Source organism: Arachis ipaensis, chromosome B2, assembly GCF_059453495.1.
Source record: "Arachis ipaensis isolate K30076 ecotype BB chromosome B2, ASM5945349v1, whole genome shotgun sequence".
In the NCBI taxonomy this organism is placed as follows: Eukaryota; Viridiplantae; Streptophyta; class Magnoliopsida; order Fabales; family Fabaceae; genus Arachis; species Arachis ipaensis.
Window position 1 is genome coordinate 113,073,310 of NC_142437.1, and position 19,711 is coordinate 113,093,020.

Consider the following 19,711-nt stretch of genomic DNA (forward strand, 5'->3'; position numbering starts at 1 on the left):
CTTATCTTTCATCCGAGGCAGCACTCCAAAATCCAAAAGATCCATTCAACTCCAAAATTAATTAAACGAAATAAAAAGAGGCCAAGATTCAACTTTTCTTTCTCTTAGCCACCGATATCTAGCATAAAGTAATTTTATACGTTTATCTAATTACATAATATCACATCAATAAAAATAACTATATTTTACATTAACTACATGAATGATCATAAAAAACACGACTATATAAAACGCTTTACATCATCAAAATCAAAATTAAACTCTTATTTATATTACGTAAAAAAGTTTTAGCGTGATGATGGCAAATTGGCAAAGGAGATAGGTCAATTATTAATATGCCAATGTCAACAAATTTCTCTTCTAAGATTAATTTTAAAACTATATATTTATATATCCTTTTAGCATGAACAAGGATGTTACACTATTTGTTGCCAACCTAATTTTTTTTATTTTTTACGTGGATATGGGTCATATAGTAATCAAGATATGCATGGTGTTTCACTTATGTTGCAAAAGAAAAAAAAAGTTCACTCCTAGAGTCATAGTCATACCCATGATGATGATTCATTTCCACTATAAACAATTGACATTAGTTGTTTGTGGCCATGGTTTAGTAGTTAGATTGAATAAAAATGATGAATATTAAATTATAATGTATCATCATCATGATAACTCCGATGCATAGACGACCCTAACTCGTTTTGGAAGATGTAAATAAAGAAAAATAAATCATAAAGGTTCAGAAAACAAAATAGCTTAGGTTCTCAACATTCAAGCTTATTATTCTAATGGAACCTTTGCGTGTTAGTTTGTTTGCCAAGTAGGATTCCACAACCGAATCCTCATCATCATATCCATTTGATTATTTGAATGTGTTAGAGTTGATGAGATTATCTAAAATTTCAAAACTGTGTCAATTAAACACATTAATATGATTTAAAAGTGGAAAATAAGAATATTAAAATTTTAAAACAGTAGATATTAATTTAAATAAAGTATAAGATATAGGAAAAGTTTAGGGCCAGCAATTTTTTTAAATTCTGGTCAGCATGTAATCAACAAAAAAAAATGAGCCATTGGATGAAATTTTACATCAATCTTATACCATTAAAATCATTATTAATGACTATTTAATGACTACAAATCTCAAAAGTTGCTGCCCCTATCACTCCTCTAAGATATAATAACATAAATGCATATTTTTCTTCCATTATTGAATCTATAACCCATTATAAAAGCATTTTTGAGAAGGGAAAAACAACCAAGAGTGACACCTCAAACCAAATAATTGGAAGCTAAAGACAAGATATGGCAATACCTTTGACATGTGGAATGTTCGAGATGAAAGGGATGAACGCTTGTACAGTTGTGCTTATCTATCTGATAGGTACGTGATTCTCTTTAATAAGCTAAGATAACACTTGATATATACATTTATATTTAGTTATATTATCATATACTAACATTATAATATTAGTCACCACCAAATGTATCATATTATTTTTAGCGGTGGCAAAACGGGTCGAACCCGCCGGGTCAAACCGTCAAAACCATCAAAAAAAGGTGGGTCGGGCCGAAATTTTGAACCCACCAAATTTTAAAAAACCGCCTAAACCGCACCGCCAAACTCGCAGGGCAGAGCGGGGCGGGACGGGCTGGCCCGGTGGACTGGCATCTTTTTTTTAAGGGCATTTTTGTAATTTTATATATCATATAAATAAAAATTTTTTACTTTTCCTTCCCACAATCAACACAGTCGGCCCTAATTTCCCATTCTCCCTTCCCAGCTTTCTTGACCTTGACTCCTTGAGAGAATGAGAGTTGAGAGTAAGACCCTGACCCTGAGTCGATGAGTCCTTGTCCCTGAGACCCTGACCATCGCCTCGCCCTCGAGGCTTCGACTTCCTTCAGCAGCTCATCGTCGTCAGTCTCCCGGTCACCAGTCGCTGCCTCACCGAATCGCACTTCCGGCGGCGCTGTTTGGTCTTGCCTCTACTCTAATCTCTGCTCATCTCTCCTCCTTTGCAGCTCATCGTCGTCGGCCTCTCAGTCGCCGGTCCCTGTCTCATCACGATTCGCGCCAGTCCTCATCGAATCGCACTCCCGGCGGCGCTGTTTGGTCTTCCCTCTACTTTATCCTCTTCTCATTCCTCCTTGGCTCCTTTGCCTCTCGGGCCTCGACGGTTGTGTCCAGTCTCCGACGGAATCCCGACGTGCTCCTCTCTCCTCCTCTGCTTCTTGGCGGCTGTGTTTCAGACTTTCAGGTAAGTGAAGATTTTTATCTTTTTTTTTTTTTAAATAAGGAACTGTGATTACAATTTACCTATTCTTTGTTTTTGTTAGGGCTTTATGACTATCATATAATCATATATTGCTTTTCAAATTTTTTGTGAATTTGTTTAACTGATATTTGTTTTACTGGACAGATTCTTTATGCTTTTGTGGACAGCTTCTTTTTCCTATTTTTAAAATGCTAACTAACCTCTAATTTATGAATGAAGTCAAACATCGAAACTAGTTTGGTGGCTTGGTAGCTTGATTGAATATGCTATTGACTGTTTATTGTTAATTTCTTATTTATGTTGATATGTTTTCTTTGATAGTTGCTTTACTGTTTTTTGCCTTTTTGGGATGCTTAGTGTATTTGTTTCAATGCAAAATTATTGAAATTCATTGATGGTTCAGGTCTGATGCTTTGCTTCTTTCATACTTGTTCTGATGTATTTGTGTTATTTAGGTTGAGTTGTTGATTTTGCTATGGATAACTCTTTCTCTATGGAAGTTGATGGTGGGAATGTAACACAAAATCCTGAAAATATGGAAACATCTGAAACGGCATAAGATATTAAAAAGAAAAAGACAAAGGCAACAACATCTGATGTGTGGAGATATTTCACAAAGCTTGGACCTGGTGATGATGGTATAGATCGTGCTCAATGTAATGGATGCAAACAGAAGTTTAAGGCTGGTGGTAAACCATATGGGACATCGTCACTTAAGCGTCATTTAGACAGGTGCATGAAAATAGACTTTGAGGATATTGGTCAAACTTTGATAGAAATGCAAAATAAAATGGGAGCTCTCAAGATAGATAATCATGTATTGCGTGAGATGTTTGCTGCCTTTGTGATTGATTGTGATGTTCCCTTTTCTATTGTTGATAATAAGAAATTTAAGAATTGGGTAAGATACATCAGTCCAACTCTAGGCTTGATTACTAGAAATACTCTTAAGGAGGATGTGATGAAAATTTACACAAGGGAAAAAGAAAAGCTTAAAAGTACTTTAGTAAGCATTCCTAATAGAATTTGTTTGACTTCTGATTTGTGGACATCCATCACTACAAAGGGTTATTTATGCTTAACTGCTCACTTTGTTGATTCAACTTAGAAATTGCAAAGTAAAATTTTGAGTTTTTGTCATATGCCTCCTCCTCACACGGAATTTGAATTGTCTTCCAAGATTTTTGAGCTTTTAAATGAGTGAGGAATTGAAAAGAAGATTATGACTCTTACACTAGATAATGCATCTGCTAATGATACATGCCAAGATCATTTCAAAAGTACATTAAATATGCATGATTGGTTGTTGTGTGATGGGGAGTTCTTTCATATTCATTGTTCTGCTTATATCTTGAATCTTATTGCACAAGATGGATTAAAAATTACTCATGATGCATTGGATAAGATTAGGAAAAGTGTGAAATATGTAAGGGGATCGGAAAGTAGAATTATAAGGTTTAAAGAATGTGTTTCTGCGATTCATGGTTTGAATTTTATAAGTGGGTTGCATCTAGATGTTACTACTCGATGGAATTCTACGTACATTATGCTCGAAAGTGCTATCAAGTATCGGAAGGCCTTTGAGTATTTGAAGGCAACGATCATGCTTATAAGTATTGTCCTTCAGTTGGTGAATGGGGGAGAGCTGAAAGGATATGTGAATTTTTATACCCTTTTTATGAAACTACTAATTTGATTTCTGGCACATCTTACCCTACTTCGAATTTGTATTTTCTACAAGTCTATCATATTCAATGTGTTTTGATGGAAAGTTTGAGAAGTGAAGATGAGCTTCTAAGGAGCATGGGAGAAAAGATGATGAACAAATTTAAGAAGTATTGGGAAAAGTATAGTGTCATTCTTGCATTTGGTGCTATTCTTGATCCTAGGATTAAGATTTCTACTTTAGAGCTTATGTATGAAGAGATTGATGCTGAGACTGCAAAAGAAAAGGTGGAACATGTGAAAAAGAAATTATACAAGCCTTTTGAAAAATATGACAAGAATTCTCCGCCAGCTGTTGAAGCACAAGGACCTAGTATTCAGTCTTCATCCATGACTCATACCCCTGAAAGTGCAAGCAAGAAGCGACTTGCGATTGTTGGCGTAAGTAATGTTTAACATATTTTAATTCTCTTATATTATTGATTGTCATTATTCTATCCTAACAAGATGTGATTATTTCTTTTTTGCTAGAAATTGATGAAACGTAACCATCAAGCTGAGGTCTCTAGTGGAAAGAATCCACTTGATACATACTTGGAGGAGCCACTTTTGTCAAAGGATTGCTTTAAAGATTTAGATGTTTTGGAATGGTGGAAATTATGAGAGTCGTTATCCGAAGTTATCAATCATGGCACGTGATTTATTGAGTATTCCAATTACTACGGTTGCATGGGAATCTGCCTTTAGTATTGGAGCTCATGTCATTAACAAATATAGAAGTAGAATGTTGTCAGAAAATGTTGAAGCTGTGATTTGTACTCGCAATTGGAATAAAGGCTTCGTTGATGGTAATTAGATTGTTAGTTACTAATTTAGTATTTATATCTTGTTCTAAATTTGGGTATTCTTCTAATTGTAGGTGAAGGTGAAGATGTGAATCCTCAAGGTGCTAGGCGAGGCGGTGTTTCAACTTCCGGATCAGATTCAAATTTTATTGATTTGGAAGTTGATAATGATTTATGTGGATTGATTTAAGGATTTTTTTCGGGTGTCTTGTTGATTTATGAATTATGTTGTGTGTTTTGTTTTAATTATAGTAGAATTTATGTGTGGACTGTGGATTATATGTTTGTTTTATTATTGTTATGCACTTATGTTTGAGACTTTGATACTTATTATTTGTTATGTTATTTTCAATGAAAAAGTTTATAATGATTAATTATAATTTTTTTTAGGATTAATAATTAATTTAAGATATTACTTTATATGTTAAAAAACTATTTCGATGAAATAATTTTATTATAAAGTAAAATAATCGTTAGTACTTAACAAGTTAGTACGTTAAATTGAATTTAATTATAAAAGAAAATATATAATTAAAAAAAAAAAAAGAGGCGGGTCGGCCCGCCAACCCGCCAATCCGCACTTTGGCGGGGCGGAATAGCAAGTTAGACCCATATTAGTTTAGTGGGGCGGGGCGGGGCAGGGCGGGGCGGGGCAGGGCGGGGCAGCCCGCTTTACCACCCCTAATTATTCTACTATCCCTAATCCCCACCAATATTTTGCAAACTACTAAATTATCCAAATCAGTGAGTGGTCTAAAAAATAAAAAACAAAATGTTAAAGACACTTATTGAAAACATAAAAGTAGAAATATTTTATAAAAAATGAAAATCATTTTCTCTATAACAAAATTCTACTTTGGTAAGAAAGGGAAACAAAAATGTCTACCACCATTCGATCAGGATGGTATATTGAAATTTAAGATACGTGGGAGACAATAAAAAAATCAATTAAAATAGTTTAAAATTATTTTATTTTGTATTTTTAATTATTATTTATTTTATTTTATATTTTTTAATTATTATTAAAATAATTAAATAATAAAAAAAAAAAACTAACATGTTGAACTAATATTTTGTTTTTATATTATTAGAAATTAGGGTAAAAAAATTTAGAATTTAGAATTCAGTATAAAAATATTTTTCTTGACCAAATATTCGTCAACAATAATAAATTTTGTTCCTCATGTAGTATTGTTCCTCAGTAAGATTATATATAATGAAGGTGTGTAATTATGAATGTTAATTAAATACGATAATTTTAGGTTATTTTTCCCAGCATTACCGATTGAAATTAGACCCTTTCGATATCTCTCATTAAATCATTTAACAGCACATTGTGAATCATTTTTGTTGGTAAAAAATTCATATCATAAACTAGACGAAACCAGATATATTTCAGTGCAGGTTGAGATTATGAACAAGTCACATACAGTTATATAAACAAATATGAGGGTGTTAATACTGTCTGAATGTAAGATTGAGGCGCCCTGGAGAGAGCATAATATCTTGAAGCAATTTCTTTGGTGCTGAGTTTGGTATGATTGATGAAACTCCATGGAAAATAAGCCTAGATACACCACCAAATATCACCACATCTCCTGAATCTAGAACTGCATTCTCCGCCTTATCCACATCCCTGTGATCACCATAAATAAATTCCGCCGAATCGCCAATGGAGAAGGACACAACAGGCAACCCCTTTTGGATACTCTCTGGCGTTTCGTCGCGATCCTGCGCAATTTGTTCCAATCCAATCATTTTTTAAAAAAGAAAGGAGTTTGTCAAATCATTCTTAGTTACCAAATAAGGTAAAAACTCAAGTGCAGTCAACTTTACTGAAGTTCGATAGCTGAAAACCGTTAAATAATTTGATTATATTTTTATCTTACAGCTCTCAGTTATCAATTTCACATAAAGTTGACTATACTTGAGTTTCTACCACCAAATAATGGCAAACAACAAAATTGAGCCGGATGAATAAAACAAAGTTGAGTACATAGATTTTCTCATGTATAAATCAACTTAGCAACTATGGTTCAAAATATAAGTATCAATTCCAAGTTGATCTAAATGTAGGATGGTGATAAGAGAATAATTTCAGTTACATCTAAAATTTTTTTGACCAAAGCCATAAAAATAGCAATCTTATTTAACCTACATTTAAGCAGAAAGTGTAAAGCAAATTATGCAATCTAAGTTTGTAGAATACAATGAAAAGTAGCTGACCTTATGAAGACCAAGCCTTCCATAGTTATTATAAAAGTTGACAATGCATATATCAGGAGACATTGAAGGGAGTATCCTCTCAGCATAGCTTACTCTGCATTCCTTTCTTATTAGATATTGTGCTTCTTGTATTGCTTTTACAACCAACTTTCTGAATCTCTCAGGAATACTGGGTGGATTACTACCATCAACTAGCCTCTTATTTCCGTACTTTCCGGTTTGAGGATCCCAGTCTAGACCAAGGCACATCATATGCAATCGAAGTTTAGCTCCATTCTCATAACTCGGCCGATAGAATCCTCCAGGACCAAGACCAAGCTCACGGCAGATTTTCACTATTTCCACCTACAATTATCAGAGCAATATGGCCTTAATTAACTACCATTTTTTCGATATAACGCAGACCAACTATGATGCGACATTCAGGATTAATGAGGCAAACTACAATGGATACTTTGAAAATATATTTAGTAGAGGAGTGCTAGGAGGCCAGCAATTTTTGTGTTTTGTAACCATCAATTGGCCACCAATAGTATTTTTAATGGTATGAGATTACATCTAACGGTGAGAGATCTTTCGTTTTTCTTTTGATGGTTAAGTGCTGGCCACAAAATACAAAAATTGCTGGCTCTTTAGACTTTTTCTATTTGGTATATTATATATTAACATAGTATCTAAGTTGGGTTGGTCGAGTGGTCAACTCACTCGTCTGCTTAAGTAACTGTTGGAGTTCGAATCTCGCCCTTGTGCATTCAGCCACCCCTACTCAAGTTACTATCATGAATTCTAAGTTTCTAACAGATACAATGAATAAATTAAAGGCTTAAGTCCAGTTAGACAAATTTCAACAATGCTTAAGAGAACAGAGTTCTTGAATCCTGGTTAATTTCAACAATTCATAGTGAAAGAAGTTAAGATCTCTATATCTAGTACCTGTTCATCATGTGTTAAGAACTTCTTCAATAGAACCATGCCAGGCCGCAGTATCATCCTCTCTTTTTCCCCTTCAATGCAGATTTCCTTGTTCTTTTCTTGCGGCGCATATCGTTTTCCATTGAAGAAGATATCAAATTGATTAACACGGAAGCTGGAAGCAGGTTTTGGTTTTGCAGTATCTGAATTGCGTTTAGTTGAAAAAGGAAGTGAAAAATTCTTGAGGTTAAGCGATACACGAATAGTTCCAACCATAATGAATTCTACTCTATTACCAGCTAATGGCGTGGTAACCTGAATTCAAATAACAGGAAATTAAGAACGAAGTAACGAGTTAATTAACATGCATGGAAATGAAAAGGATGATGAATAAGAAGAGAAAGTGAGAGGTTTTAATTACTCGGTGTTTGTTGGTGGCCATGCGGGTGCGGTTGTTGGTGTTAGGCGTCAACTAGAAACCATAAACATCGGAATGACGAAAAGAAGAAGAAGAAAAAGAAGAAGAAGAAGAAAACCAGGAACAAAAACCAAGACGAAGACGAAGAGGAAGAACAAGAGGTTCGCTTGTTTTTTGAAATAAAAAAATAAAAAAATAAAAATATCCCTTCATCAGTTCATCTAGTAAAAATAAATTTACGTATTGTTAATTTAAAATTATTAAATAATAATTTAATCCAACATATTAAATGAATAATTTAATCCAACATATTAAATAAATTTTTAATTAACAATTTCACGTAAAAACTAAATTATCATTTTGGGAATTTGTCAAGCTAACTTAAAGTACCAAGACTAATAATTAGCTCAACCGTTTAAATTAAATTTCCAAGTTAATTTTAATAAGAATCTAATTTTGATGCGGGATAGTACTTTTAAGTTTTAAATTGAAAATGAATTTTTAAAATTTTATAATCAAATATCTATTTTAATAAATTTTAATTATTAGATTAATTTTTAAATTTTTATTTTGCTGGAATTTTTTTTAACATTGTATCTAGGAAGCACCGATACGACACGCGATACGGATATGACACGACACGGATATGCCGACACCTTTTTTTATAAAAAATTGGATACGACACGTTTAGGATACATTGTGAATTAAAATTTAAATAATATATTAAATTAATAAAATATCATATTATAAATATAAGAGTAAATATAGTTGCATAAAAAAGTCTTAAAATTATGCAATTATTAAAAAAATAAAAAATTTTAAGCTAGTGAATAAATAAGCTATCAAAGACAAATGGTAAGTAGATTTAGGTTTTGATTTATTAATTATTTTATTTTTAAATTTAAATTTTGATTTGTTTTAATTTTAGAATATTTTAAAATTAAAAAGAAACAATTGGTTAATCGGGTCATAAAATCACAAAATCAATTGAAGATTTGTAGTCCAGCAGAAATATCTGTCTTGTAAACATCTTAATCGAATCGGACTCGTTTGGATTCGTGACAGCTCCACCAAAATTCTGCACCGCAAGAAGACACACCGTCGATACGCTCGTTTGAAGTATCCGTCGCGTGTCGGAATCGGATTCGCGTCCGACACGGATACGCCAGCACCATGAGAGAATCCGTGCTTCATAGCATTGTATTAATCGTTTTATATAAAAACACTGGTTTATTTAAAAATTCTTATATCTTTATTAAATAATAATAAAAAATTAATTTATATAACTTTTTATTAAAATTTAACATGAAAGTTAATTAGTCTAACAAATGTCAAGTTAACAAAAAAAATTAATTTTATGTTTTTGCATAAATAATCATAAAAGAAATATTATTAGATAGTTATGTAAAAGTTAAATTCTTTTAAAATAATTATTTTTAGTAAATAAAATATGTGATATTTTTAATCACACACACTTTAAAAATATGGTGTAATGGCCTAAAATATATGCAGGAAAACAAAAAAGGCAGAAGCAGTAATTGTTCCCTTACAATAAATAAATTATAAATATGTAAACGGTTAAATTGATTTTCAAAATTTTTTTATTTTGTCAAATAAGTCCACAAATATTTACTAAATCAAATTGCTTTTCAAAATTTTATTTATTGGTCAATGTTTACTAAATTAATGCTTTTCAAAATTCCTCTTCTTGATGCCATTCTTTTTTTATCTTCCTTTCATTAGGATTTTAATACTTTAGATATATTAAATCCCAATATATTTCTTATCATCTAGTATCAGTTATAGGTTGTAGATAAATTTTTATTTATCTGCACGTTTCAGGATTTTTGTTTAGTCTCTTTATTTTCAATTTCTGTAAATTTACTTTAGAGTTCCAAAAAAAAAATCTTATTTATTTTGGTTTTGCAATTATTCTATATCTTTAAGTCAGTGTCTGCCAAAAAAAAATAAAAAAAACCCAAAAAAAATCTAAAAAAAATTATGAAAAAAATTATGAGGAATTAGTTTGTGCCATCATCATACCACAATGAATTTTTTGAAAGATTTTGTAAGTTGCAACAAGGTTCACAATCAGTGATGGAGTACCACAAAGAGTTTCTATATTTGATGGACAAGGTTAATATTAAAAGAAGTCCAGAGGTTCTTATGAAATGATTTTTGTTTGGATTACGTGAAGAACTTGCAGATAAAGTCCAACGTTACCGTTACGCAACCATGGAGGATTTGGTCAAATTGGCCATTGACTGGGAGCAGGTGTAACAAATGATAGATCGCCATAACAAGAGGATTTCTTCTACACCTATCTTTCATTCTTCTTCAAAGCCAAAGATGAAAGAATTTGTTGAGTATGCTGTAGAGAGTGATGTGTCCTTGGAAGACTCAAAAGTGCAGAATTTTTTAACTGGGTTCTTGGGATGTGAGAAATTTAAAAATCTAGAGAGAAAACAAATAGAGAAAGAAAGTGAGTATTTGAGTGAAAAGGATCAATATTTAATTGAAAGTGATAGTTTTGAGAGAAACTATGAGAATAGTGAAAGAGAGGAGTCAATGAGTGACAAAGAAACTGAGAGCAATAAATACACTTGTGAGAGAGATCTAGAAAGTTCTAAATTAGACAAGAGTGCATTAGTGTCATTGAATTCCTTAGTTTCTCATACATCTAACCATGAAATTTCTAGTATTTTTGTATCAACTTTTCCAGACTTTGTAGATTCACTGATCAATTATGGAGGCATTAATATGATGAAAAGAAAGGAAGACAAATTGCACACTTTGGACAAGATGGTGAAAGTATGGTTGAAAAGATTGAACTTGCACACATGAAGGACATAGCCACAATTCAGTGGGTAGAGAAGAGTCATCAAACCAGAACAGGTATCTTAGAGGTCTAGTAGGAAAAACCTTTATCTATCTTTTATGTTTTCGCTGTGTCTCTTTATGCCAATAAATTCCTCTTCTTGATGCCATTCTTTTCTTGTCCCCTTTCCATTAGGATTTTAATACTTTGAATGTATGAAACCCCAATATATTTCTTATTAGTGTCACAAGCTTATGCCAATGGAAGCATTTGCATATACAGAAGTAATTGCCTTTGATACACAAGCTTATTCCATAGGTAAATTCCTAATAGTTATGCTTCTGATATGTGGCTTCATTATGTCACTTAGATTCTTTTACATCATGTACGTTGTGTGATTATATCCTGAAAAATTTATGTTTTAAATTTATGTAATGAGAAAAATGTTTAGCTTCTGGATTGGAGTCAAATTGGTAGTTTGCATGTTTAAAATTTCTGCATTTGCTTAGATCAGATGATGATGCTGATTCTATGAATGTGTTGGAGTTTAGTATTATATTTGACTATTGAGTTTGATTATCATGTTTACCGAGTTTGATTATATTTAGCATCATTGCTATATTTGACTACTGAGTTTGATTATACTCAGGTTAGTGCTTGACTACTAATTTTTCTTATTCATTCATAGAAAATTGAGAGCATTTTTATACCTGATTTGATTTTATTAAATTTTTTATTATCTATGTTTTTAGGTTGTTCCAAACATAGGATCACATTCTCCTCTGTGAAAGATTATGAAACTTTTTAGGTTATTCAAAATAGACAAATTACATACCAAATCTTGGTATGTTTTAGAGCTGGTTATCGAATATAAAAAATTGATCCACTAAAGAAGACAAATCCAACTTCCGAACAAAATTGTAAAGTTAGAATTATTGTAAAAAGGGATAAGAAGATGGAATATGTGTTAACCTTTGTGAATATCCAGCACAACCATGCTATTAGTCCTAGCATGGCAAAGACTATAAGAAATAACAGGGAACTAAGCTTGCATGCCAAACGGATAGTTGAGATCAATGATCAAGCCGGTGTTACAATAAGAAACACCTATCAAAGCTTAGCAACTGCTGCTGGTGGCTATGATAAATTAACTTTTACTCAAAAAGATCTTCGGAATCATGTAGGAAGAAGTGTCAGAGTGATAGAAAAAGAGGGGGATGCGCAATCATTAATGCAGTATTTTCATAGGATGCAAGAACAAAACCACAACTTCTTTTACGAAGTTAAATTGGATGAGCAACATCACATAAAGCATGCTTTTTGGGCTGATGCTAGAAGTCGTGCTGCTTATGAGTACTTTGGCGACGTTGTGAGCTTTGATACGACGTACCTAACAAATAGGTATGACACCACAATTATATATTTCAAGTTAATTATATGCACTTTGGTTTTTGCATGTGTTTAATGTATAGGGATAGGCTGAATAGAATGAATTTGCTACTACTGTGCATGATATACTAAGTTTGATTATGTGCTCTTATTTTTACATATGTTTGATGTATAGATAGGTACAATAGAATGATTTTGCTGCTATTGTGCATGTTATACTAAGTTTGATTATGTACTCTTGTTTTTGCATATGTTTGATGTATAGGAATAGATACAATAGAATGAATTTGATTATAGGTAGAATAGAATGAAACTGAGTTTGATTATATACTCCTGTTTTTTATTATAGGTATGATATGCCTTTTGGCACATTTGTTGGGGTTAACCACTATGGCCAATCATTGCTACTTGGTTGCGCTCTTCATTTGTTAGGGTTTAGGGTTTATATTTTTAATAAAAACTATTATAATCAAACTTAGTAGTAAAATAGAATTTTGAACCTGAATATAATCAAACTCGTTAAACATGTATAATCAAACTCAGCAGTCAAGCACAGAACCTGAGTATAATCAAACCCAATAAACATTTATAATCAAACTCAATAGTCAAATATAACACCGAATTTGACTATAATCAAACTCAATAAACCTTTATAATTAAACTCAGTAGTCATTTATAATCAAACTTAGCAGTCAAGCATTGAACCTTAGTATAATCAAACTCAGTAGATATATTCAATCAAACTCATTAGTCAAATATAGCACTAAACTTGAGTATAATCAAACTCAGTAAACATAATAATCAAACTCAAAAGTATTTATAGTTTATGATTTAGGATTTTTGGGTTTATGGATTTAGGGTTTAGGAGTTTAGGGTTTAGGATTTAGGCATTTAGGATTTAGGGTTTAGGGATTTAGGGGTTATGGAAGTATAATATCTGAATTTAATTAATTAAAGTTATATTATAATCAAACATACTTTAGATAATAGTCAAAGAAAAAATTAGTTTAAATGAAAAATATCTAAAGTACATATATGCACCCATTCAAACTTGACACCAACCTTTTTTATACTTGTTAGCTCCATCAATGAGGCCATCAACAATGCATCTAATCCAACAGAACTTCATTGGATTATCAACATCAATTACAAATGAAAAAATTTTATCCCGAGTCATTGTTGTATTTATTGGTAACAAAAATGTTATCAATGCATACAACAAAAAAGCTCTCCTAAATGTGGGAACCCCTCTTGAATTTTCTAACATGATTTGTTTCAAAGCATTTGGACTTTTATTCTTGAACTCTAAAAGCATGGGCTCATGTTCTTTAGTTACCTCCTTGAATGCTTTGAATGCTTCACCTGTTTTAAAGAAAATAATGAGAGAAACATGATTATAATCAAACTCGGTAAATATGTATAATCAAACTCATTGTATAATCTAACTCAGCACACATGTAAAATCAAACTTAAAGTAAAATCAAACTTAGTAAACATGTATAATCAAATTCAGTAAACATGTATAATCAAACTCAGAGTATAATCAAACTCAGTAGTCAACATGATAATCAAACTCAGCATAGCACGATATTTTTAACATCAATAGCTTCAATATGTAACAATTTCATCAAACAAGTCATCAGTAATGCAAGATTTAGATTCAATATATAGTTATACTCCTATACGAATCAAGTGATATTAAAACATGTTATACAACATGTTTGATTTTATACACTCAATTCTAATTAATAAAACCAAAAGATTTTAAAGAAATTTTAATTATTACCGTATGCAGGCATTCCGAAGACAGCTGCAACAGATTCCCAAGTAACATCTACTTTTCCTATTGGAGTGTGAAGATGATATTTGGAGGGATCATAGGTGTTTGCAAGGGCCAAAATCAAATCATAGTTTAAATTCTCCTTGGGAATACCCAAGAGGGATCCAAAACCTATTGCCTAGACCTCATTGCGTTGCGCATCATTCAAATAATCAGAAGAAAGTGTTGCTAACAAGTTTGGTGCGCATCTCGTGTCAACATAGCACTACATTAATGAAAATACTAATCATATTCAAATCAAATCATAGATATAAAATAGTAGCGTGCTCAGTTTCAATTCAAATTACCAACTTGCAATTAGTTAAAATGAATCCAATTAGTTATGCGTATCTTTTATACAATTATTTAAACAACATTAAAAAATCGTTGCTTGAAAATAAATCATTGTAATAGTTAAATAACCATCTTTTAAAATAATAAAAAGAATAAAGTATCGTTTTTGTCCCCAACGTTTGGGGTAAGTCCTATTTGTATTCCTAACGTTTAAATCGTCCTATTTGTATCCTTAACATTTATAAAAGTGATTCAATGTTATCCTACTATCAATTATACTAACAAATCAGATTATATTTTTCAATTATTCTCACTTGGATGTATTCATTTTCAATTAGGTCTCACTTGGATGTGTTCGATTTTAATATTATACCCACTATTTGTGTTTAGATTCAATTATGTCCCTAGAAAAGTAAATTATGTAAATGTTGTAGGAATTAGTTTCAACATTTGATGAGCTATTTTTCGGAGTAGATCATCGATTCTATCCCAAATATTTGTATTTTAACTTCAAGAAGGGATTTTTAAAACTCAAACTAAAGCGTTCATGATGTGTAATTGACGGCAGGATAACATTGAATCTCTTTTACAAACGTTAGGGATACAAATAGGACGATTTAAACGTTAGGGACACAAATAGGATTTACCCCAAACGTTGGGGACAAAAACGATACTTTACTCTAATAAAAAAACGATTTTATTTTGTTGCTGTAAATAGTTAAAAATTAAATTTCAACAGGAATACAGTAAAAAATCATTATCAATCTAAAACTATTTAAAAAAACGGTTTTAAGACGATGGAGTTACTAAAACTCATATTTGTTGTAATGAGCATTTCGCCTATCAGGATACACCGACCACGATTTTCTTCAACTTTTTCACCATATAGATTTTAACATTATTTTCCAGCCAAGTCCGATCATCAAATCCAAAAGATTCAAGTTCCTCCCACAAATTATGAAGTTCCTTAATAGCATCATCATTCATGTCCTTTACATCTTTATGACTCTTTAGAAAATGAAAAACTCTTCCCAAAGCCATGAATGACTTTTCAGTAAATTTTTCAGTACGATTTCTTCTTTTCACTCCTTCAATAAGTTTAGGATGCTTAGAACACGCTTCCTCCAATAGTTAAACAAAATATTTTCTTACTTTACATAAACTCTTGAAATCCACTAATTTGATGTTATTTCTTGTAATCAAAGGCATTATGCAATTGTTATTAGGATGATGTTGATAGTCATCATTCTCAACACAAACTTCAACCACGATAGCACAAGAATCGGTCACAAGAAACCCTTTGTTAGATCATGAAACTCAGTTGAAGTTATAAACGATGAGTAACCTGAACCACCTGAACCACTAAGTTTTCATATTATCTCCATATAAATGAAGTAAAAATTAAAAAAATTCGAATAATTTTGGATTGAATAGGATTATCTTCGAATATTTTTAAAATGGTAATATTAAATATATTAAAGTAAATGCAAAATAACCATAACATTTAAATAAATTCAAACATATTAATGAAGTTCAAAGAAATTAAGCCAAACACACTAATTACACTTAATTTTTTTGTTTTTGTGCTGAAAAAAATAAAGAAAAAGAGAAACAAAGAGCCTAAGTTAAATCATATTATAATATGTGCAACCAAGCCTCAGGAGGTTGAAGTAAGTAAATTCCTCTAATCACAATTACTTTGAACCCCAAATTTAACTTAAGAGAAAGTCTGTCGTAATTTTTAGGTCAAACACCTTGTCAATAAGAGATGCTCTTAATGCTTTGACGGAATATTCTAATAAGTCACTAGAGGAAAAACTTCAGCCGAGTCTTCCCTGTTTCACACACAATGAAATTAGTTCCATATTATAAGCTCATCACTAAACTAAATCATATTACCCAAAGTTCACACAGGAGCGCACTTATTCCCGAGACCATTCAAGCACTTCCAACCACCCATGTTCTTTTATGAGCCAACTCTACTGGAATTGAAAAAGACGCTACCATCACAATTTAATCACATTTAAATTAAGCCAGTCGATTGAAAAATATTATAGTAGGAATAAGCAATAAGAGGATATTTATATATACTAAATGGCAAAGCCTTAATTCCACTTTCAAAAATTCTCCTTTTTCTCCTTCAATATCCACATTTTTCCCATTTTTTTCGCCATATATTTTTTAACATCATTTTCCATCCAAATCAGATCATCAAATCCAAAAGATTTAAGCTGCTCCCACAAATCCTGAAACTCTTCATCATAAGTATCATCATTCATGTCTTTTACATCTTTATAACTCTTTAAAAAATGTAGAACTCTTCCCAAAGCCATAAATAATCTTTCAGTAAAATTTTCACTCCAATTTCTCCTTTTCACTCCTCTAACATCTTCAGGATGTTTAGAACACGCTTCCTCGAATAGTTGAACAAAATCTTTTCGTACTTTGCATAAACCCTTGAAATCCACTAAGTTGTTGTTGTTGTTATATTTTGTAACCAAAGACATTATGTGATTATCATTAGGATGTCGATGACCATCATTCTCAATACAAACTTCAACCACGATAGTACAAGTATCCTAATCAAATTCATAAAACTAATAGATTCTTAAGAAATAAGACATGTTTGATTTGAGTTTCTATTTTTTTTACCTTTTGTTTGTATAATTTGTGTGATACAGTACACAAACTCTTAGATTTTTCATAAATATAATAACCTCTCTAAAAAAGGAGATTAATATTAGCTTCAATAGAAATAAGTGTCACGTTTCACAAAATTTCTGCAATTGTGTGAGTTAATTGATAATCTTCCTTCTTTGTGCAACTCAACCAAAACTAGTTAGGACTGTTTATGGTGCAAGAAATTATGTTATTGCACAAGGATTCACTTGTTCCTTACAATCTCTGCATAGATTAAGTGAAATTTCAACAAAATAAGTGAGTCTATGGTCCATATCCTAGTTCACCATCCAAATCTCTCTCTTCAAAACCTTCTTCAACTTTCACCAATTCATTTCTTGCCATTTCAAGATCAACTTCTACGGTAGCAACCATTGCCTTCAGCTTCTTCATTTGCATCTCCAGAGCAACCACATTCTCCTTCACATTTTTCACCTTAGTGGATCTTTCCATATAATCATTGGAACTTGTGTTTGCTGCTCCTTCTTGCTTTTTTTCTTTCTTTGATTTCGTGGAGTCTTCTTGTCTCAATTCCTCTGTTGTTTTTTCTTCTTCCCTCAATTCTTTTTTACCCTTCTTAGGGCTGTCGACCACTTTTTTCTTTTCACTTTGCTCTTTTTCCGCTTTAGTAGCCTCTTTTACAACCCTTTTCTTTGGTCGAACTGGTCGTTTAAGCACAGGTTGTTCTTCTTTTGACTTAACCAGCCCCTATAACACATGCATAATTAGTGAAAATTCATTCATTATGGATAGAAAATGAAATTTTATTGAACGGATAATGTAAGTACCGATGAACTTTTTCTTTCTAATGCTATTTGGGCAGAAAGAAGTTCCTTTGTCCAATGGGGAAGCCAAGGCGATTGTGGTTCTTTCTCAAAATCAAAGGGTCCATATTTTTGCTTATGGAAGTATAATATCTGAATTCAATTAATTAAAGTTATATTATAATCAAACATGTTTTAGAGAACAGTTAAAGAAAAAATTAGTTTAAATGAAAAATACCTGAAGCACATATATGCACCCATTCAAACTTGACACCAATCCTTTTTTATACTTGTTAGCTCCATCAATAAGGCCATCAACAATGCATCTAATCCAACAGTACTTCATTGGATTATCAACATCAATTACAAATGGAAAAATTTTATCCCGAGTCATTGTTGTATTTATTGGTAACAAAAATGTTATCAATGCATACAACAAAAAAGCTCTCCTAAATGTGGGACCCCCTCTTGGATTTTCTAACATAATTTGTTTCAAAGCATTTGGACTTTTTTTCTTGAACTCTAAAAGCATGGACTTATGCTCTTTAGTTACCTCCTTGAATGGGTCACCTGTTTTAAAGAAAATAATGGGAGAAACATGATTATAATCAAACTCGGTAAGCATGTATAATCAAATTAATAGTATAATCAAACTTAGTACACATGTATAATCAAACTCAAAGTAAAATTGAACTTAATAAACACGTATAATCAAATTCAGTAAACATGTATAATCAAACTCAGGGTATAATCAAACTCAATAGTCAACATGATAATCAAACTCAGCATAGCACGATATTATTAACATCAATAGCTTCAATATGTAAAAATTTCATCAAGCAAGTCATCAGTAATGCAAGATTTAGATTCAATATATAGTTATACTTCTATACGAATCAAGTGATATTAAAACATGTTATACAGCATGTTTGATTTTATACACTCAATCTTAATTAATAAAACTAAAAGATCTTAAAGAAATTTTAATTATTACCGTATGCAGGCATTCCGAAGACAGCTGCAACAGATTCCCAAGTAACATCTACTTTTCCTATTGGAGTGTGAAGATGATATTTGGAGGGATCATATGCATTTGCAAGGGCCAAAATCAAATCATGGTTTAAATTCCCCTTAGGAATACCCAAGAGGGATCCAAAACCCATTGCTCGGACCTCATTGCGTTGCGCATCATTCAAATAATCAGAAGAAAGTGTCGCTAACAAGTTTGGTGCGCATCTCGTGTCAACATAGCACTACATTAATGAAAATACTAATCATATTCAAATCAAATCATAGATATAAAGTAGTAGCGTGCTCAGTTTCAATTCAAATTACCAACTTGCAATTAGTTAAAATAATAAATATTTCAGTAAGGCAATAATGTAACATCCATATGAATAACATTGTAATCAAACTATGTAGTTGCTATATAAAATGAGAATAGTAGAATACTGAATCTCCTTTTTTTCCTTAGTAATTACCATTACTGCATTGACAGGGGAAAAAAGGATCAGATCAGAGTTCCTATTAGTGACTATATATAACAAGAAGGAATGCTGTTTCTTGAATTGTGACAACCTAATTGATGATGAACTGGTTT

At 31.7% G+C, this 19,711-nt stretch overlaps 2 protein-coding genes across 2 annotated transcripts; one reads left to right on the forward strand and one right to left on the reverse strand.

The window, feature by feature from the left end:
* Positions 1-6,125: 6,125 nt before the first annotated feature.
* On the reverse strand, positions 6,126-8,519 carry LOC107625849 (DNA N(6)-methyladenine demethylase ALKBH1D). Its single transcript, XM_016328578.3, has 4 exons — positions 8,352-8,519; positions 7,952-8,245; positions 7,019-7,363; positions 6,126-6,523 (listed from the first exon to the last, which is right to left on the reverse strand). The coding sequence occupies exons 1-4, from the start codon at positions 8,370-8,372 to the stop codon at positions 6,248-6,250; spliced, it is 936 nt and encodes a 311-aa protein (XP_016184064.1). The 5' UTR covers positions 8,373-8,519; the 3' UTR covers positions 6,126-6,247.
* Positions 8,520-12,121: 3,602 nt separating this feature from the next.
* On the forward strand, positions 12,122-12,734 carry LOC148575259 (protein FAR-RED IMPAIRED RESPONSE 1-like). The gene is made up of 2 exons (XM_088506145.1): positions 12,122-12,567; positions 12,731-12,734. Exons 1-2 carry the CDS (start codon positions 12,122-12,124, stop codon positions 12,732-12,734), a joined length of 450 nt encoding a protein of 149 aa, XP_088362271.1.
* Positions 12,735-19,711: the final 6,977 nt, after the last annotated feature.

Excerpts from the sequence above, each read along its gene's own strand:
- LOC107625849 (XM_016328578.3), bottom strand. The coding sequence starts at position 8,372 with ATGGCCACCAACAAACACCGA. Across the intron at positions 8,246-8,351 it reads TGGCCACCAACAAACACCGA|GTTACCACGCCATTAGCTGG; the intron begins GTAATTAAAACC and ends ATTTGAATTCAG. Across the intron at positions 7,364-7,951 it reads TCTTAACACATGATGAACAG|GTGGAAATAGTGAAAATCTG; the intron begins GTACTAGATATA and ends TGATAATTGTAG.
- LOC148575259 (XM_088506145.1), top strand. The coding sequence starts at position 12,122 with ATGGAATATGTGTTAACCTTTGTGAATATCCAGCACAACCATGCTATT.